This window comes from Limulus polyphemus, unplaced genomic scaffold, assembly GCF_000517525.1.
Source record: "Limulus polyphemus unplaced genomic scaffold, Limulus_polyphemus-2.1.2 Scaffold7541, whole genome shotgun sequence".
In the NCBI taxonomy this organism is placed as follows: Eukaryota; Metazoa; Arthropoda; class Merostomata; order Xiphosura; family Limulidae; genus Limulus; species Limulus polyphemus.
The window spans coordinates 25896-30666 of NW_013673151.1; the positions used below are offsets into that span (position 1 = coordinate 25896).

At 36.4% G+C, this 4771-nt stretch overlaps 1 protein-coding gene across 1 annotated transcript in view; it reads left to right on the forward strand.

Moving 5' to 3' along the window:
• Positions 1 to 4771, forward strand: part of LOC106474691 (solute carrier organic anion transporter family member 3A1-like) — a gene marked incomplete at its 3' end in the record, with an annotated part of 24762 nt that overhangs the window by 12056 nt on the left and 7935 nt on the right. The window contains exon 2 of the mRNA XM_022402994.1: positions 2107 to 3082. Within this exon, the coding sequence (XP_022258702.1) occupies positions 2119 to 3082 (964 nt within the window). The remainder of the gene's footprint in view (positions 1 to 2106; positions 3083 to 4771) is intronic.

Consider the following 4771-nt stretch of genomic DNA (forward strand, 5'->3'; position numbering starts at 1 on the left):
GAGTCTGTACACCCACTTAATTCAAGCTGATATTATTTCCATAAACAGGAGCCTGTATATCCATATCCCATTACAAGGGAGTCTGTACACCCACTTAAGTCAAGCTGATATTATTTCAATAAACAGGAGCCTGTATATCCATATCCCATTACAAGGGAGTCTGTACACCCACTTAAGTCAAGCTGATATTATTTCAATAAACAGGAGCCTGTATATCCATATCCCATTACAAGGGAGTCTGTACACCCACTTAAGTCAAGCTAATATTATTTCAATAAGTTTATTACAAAATGTCCAAGATGGTTAGGAAAATTAAGTTTATTACAAAACGTCCAAGATGGTTAGGAATATTAAGTTTATTACAAAACGTCCAAGATGGTTACGAAAATTAAGTTTATTACAAAGTTACTCAAGGCTACTGAACACCAGGGAAACCAGAGTTACAATAGATCATGGTTACTCTTTCTTAGCAAGAGTATTCATGTGTTTACTTGTTTGAGGTCAATCTAGCCGTTTGTCCGGCTGTCTGTTTCTGTGTACAGGTGGAGGTAAAATCATTATGTTCAGCCATTTCTGCAAGATTAAACAAACTCAACTTTGTACACGTGCACCAGAAGGCAGAACACAGAGTACTACAACAAACGTTCAGTGTTTACAAACTGTGATAGAGGTGTTTGTGTATGTATGCTGAAGAGTATTATTGTTTTATAGAACCTTGACGGCATCTTACACGACACGGGGGCTAAAAGACCAAATCAGTTACTCCTAAGATATATTCCTTACCACAGAACTGCTGACTAAAAGCAGTAGTATCAGAAAATACAGTGGAAGCTACTAGTTATTAAAAACCTCACAAAGTTGTTATGTTCCCAACTTAGAGAAAACTGTTTGTTATAATTTATTTTAAAATAAATGAAGCTAATTTAGGCAAGAAAAAACAACTTCAAGAACATCGTTTGTTTCTGTTTTTGATGATTAATTATCATCGCAGCGAAAAGTTTCTCATCTTTTTAAAGTTCAAAATGGTTCTAAAACCGAAGTTTTTAAATATTTGGAATAATAATTTCATAATATATATATTTTTTTATTTTAGCCACATCCAATGGCAAAGAATTGACAACGTTACACAGAAGGTTGAGTACGTTGTATTAAAACTGTTTGGTAGCCTCATCACGTCCGGTCATATTTTATCTGACGACCGTGCATCTTGACAATAGCCCTTGCAAAAGGCTTCGTCGTAAGGCTACCATATCCAAAACACACCACTTCTCACTAATTGCTTTCCATAATCCATTTAATGTACGAAGAAGACACTTCTCAGCGCCCAGATGCAACGCTTATTAACTAATATGTCTACATCTGTTTCAGGTATGGGATGGTTGAGCGGAAGATGTAACTGGAAACCTTATCTTTTTGGCCTTGTTTCCAAACGGAGACTATGTTGTGTACTGTTTCCTGGGTCACGTGGACGTCTTTTTCCGCTGACCATTATTTTTGTTGATCCTTACTTGTTACAAAACGCCGTACTTTGCTTACTACAGCTGGGTTACAACTTGTTGCAGGTCTTTTTCTGGTGGTCCTGGTGCCCCAATGCCATTAAGTAAAAGTAATGGGAAAACTACCCTCACCCCACCCCCGATGAGATCACATCCTCATGATCTGAGTTTATGAATATTTTGGGTTGGAAAGGGTTGTTATAAACCCTTCATAAAAGCGCTCAATTTTCGGTGGCATTACATTACCTAGGAAACACGAGACATATTATATATTGGCTGTAGTTATCACGTGATTTGCTGACTTGCATATTTCAAATCGTTATAATATAACGTACTCAATCCTGTAACTCGCACACGCTTTACAACCGTAATTAAAAGTAAGTACACCGAGTTTCATTAAAACTTTTCTCTACTAATTCTGTGAATATAAAGTTTTGTTGAAGCAACAGAAAGCTTGAACTATGTAATTAGTAGAAGTATTAAAAATCGGGAAAAATAGTATATGTATATGTTTGTATAATTTAATAAATTTTGCTTTTCTGTAAGTTTAGTAAAGAAGGCTTAAAGACGTAAGCTTAATCTTTAATATTACATCTCTTATACATCTCAGATTCTTAGTTTAATGAGGAGAAGTCATGCAGAGGTCGCGGCCAACATGATGAACAAAGACAAGCCAAGGAACATCGGGGACGAGAGTAAGATAGTTAGTCCTAATGGAAACGAGTCCAAAACAGTGATTGTGTGTAGTAATCATAATGTGTCAAACGGTACTAAAAGCAGTGAGAACGTTTTCGTTCCTAACGACCACCATGCAGACGATTTCGAAAAAACTTTGTCAAACGGTACTAAAAGCAGTGAGAACGTTTTCGTTCCTAACGACCACCATGCAGACGATTTCGAAAAACCTTACTGCGGAATAGGTTCTTTTAGGCCTAAGTGTTTCCAATCGTTCGCGAACAAGAAGACGTTTGTGGCGATATTTTGTTTCACCAGTGTTCTCCAAGGAATGTATTCGACGTACTTCGTGAGTGTTTTAACCACGATAGAAAAACTCTACCGCGTGGAGAGTAAAACAACAGGAATAATCTTGTCAGCCACAGAAATCGGACAAATAGGTGGCGCTTTCTTTTTAACGTATTATGGCGGTAGGGGTCACCGTCCGAAGTGGATAGCTTTCGGAACGTTATTATTTGCCACGGCATGTATATTTTGTTCCACTCCACATTTCCTTTTTAAGATAAATTATCCCGTTTACACCGACCAAGATAACGCCGGTAACCAAACTTATGAAACACTACATAAGCTTAACGCAGAACTGTGTCGCATCAAACAGATCACCTCTTCAGAAGTCACACCTCAGTATGAGAGCGTAACCTGGACGAGAGGTAATTCCACTGATTACTTCCCAGCCGCTGAGCCTTATGGGTGCGGGTTTTCGGATGTACCAAATAAAAGAACCTGGTTTGTTCTGACCATATTCTTCATCAGTCTTCTCTTCATTGGCATCGGAGCGACAGCAGTTTACACACTCGGCATTCCTTATATTGATGATAACGTTGCAGCAAGAGATTCTCCAATGTACTTCGGTAAGTACAAATCACGTGTAGTTAGCACGTAGCTCTTCCTAGGTAAGTATATATCACGTGTAACTAGCACGTAGTTCTTCCTAGGTAAGTATATATATCACGTGTAATTAGCACGTAGCTCTTCCTAGGTAAGTATATATCACGTGTAATTAGCACGTAGTTCTTCCTAGGTAAGTATATATCACGTGTAATTAGCACGTAGTTCTTCCTAGGTAAGTATAGATCACGTGTAGTTAGCACGTAGCTCTTCCTAGGTAAGTATATATATCACGTGTAATTAGCACGTAGCTCTTCCTAGGTAAGTATAGATCACGTGTAATTAGCACGTAGTTCTTCCTAGGTAAGTATATATCACGTGTAATTAGCACGTAGTTCTTCCTAGGTAAGTATATATCACGTGTAATTAGCACGTAGTTCTTCCTAGGTAAGTATAGATCACGTAGTTCTTCCTAGGTAAGTATAGATCACGTAGTTCTTCCTAGGTAAGTATATATCACGTGTAATTAGCACGTAGTTCTTCCTAGGTAAGTATATATCACGTGTAATTAGCACGTAGTTCTTCCTAGGTAAGTATAGATCACGTAGTTCTTCCTAGGTAAGAACTCCTTACACAAGAACACTTAGTTCTTCGTATTTAAAGGCCCCTTACACCTGAACATGTAATATTTATTTTATTTTAAATTTATCCCTGATTTTTATCCCATTGTTACGTTAATTAACTTTACTACCATTCACAAGAACTGACAAACTAATTTTCTAGTTATCTTCAGCTCTGTGATGATAAAGTTGTACACTAACAAAAGTAAATACTCATAAATACCTGTTAAGTGCTTCAAAATGTAAAAAAAAATCTGGACAAATTTACGGACTTCGAGTGTGCAAGATTCGAATTACCTGTCTTTTGCCGAAAATCGACTTTCAGAAACGTGAAAGATGTCCAACAGAAATTAACACATTTTTTCTTCGTTCTTAACTAATGAACTGTAAAGGACCTATTTCACTTGGAAGTGAGATAAAATTCCGTATCTTAAAATTTTAAACTTCGTCGTTTCTGTACGTATTTAATACCCACCGTAAAGTAATATTTACCTTGAACTGTAGATTTTGTTCGAATGTTAAAATCACAAAGAATTCAAATGTCCAATAGACATAGCGAAACAAACAAAGCTATAATTTTCGATAAGCTAATAAAGATACAGTGAATAAACATTGACTGAATCTGGACAATGTAGACACGATAAATAAACAATGACTGAATGTGGACAATGTAGACACGATAAATAAAGAATGACTGATTCAAGACAATGTAGACGGAGTAAATAAACAATGACTGAATGAAGACAATGTAGACGGAGTAAATAAACAATGACTGAATCTGGACAATATAGACACGACAAATAAAGAATGACTGAATGAAGACAATGTAGACGGAGTAAATAAACAATGACTGAATGAAGACAATGTAGACGGAGTAAATAAACAATGACTGAATCTAGACAATGTAGACGGAGTAAATAAACAATGACTGATTCAAGACAATGTAGACGGAGTAAATAAACAATGACTGATTCAAGACAATGTAGACGGAGTAAATAAACAATAACTGAATCAAGTCAATGTAGACGGAGTAAATAAACAATGACTGAATCAAGTCAATGTAGACAGAGTAAATAAACAATGACTGAATCT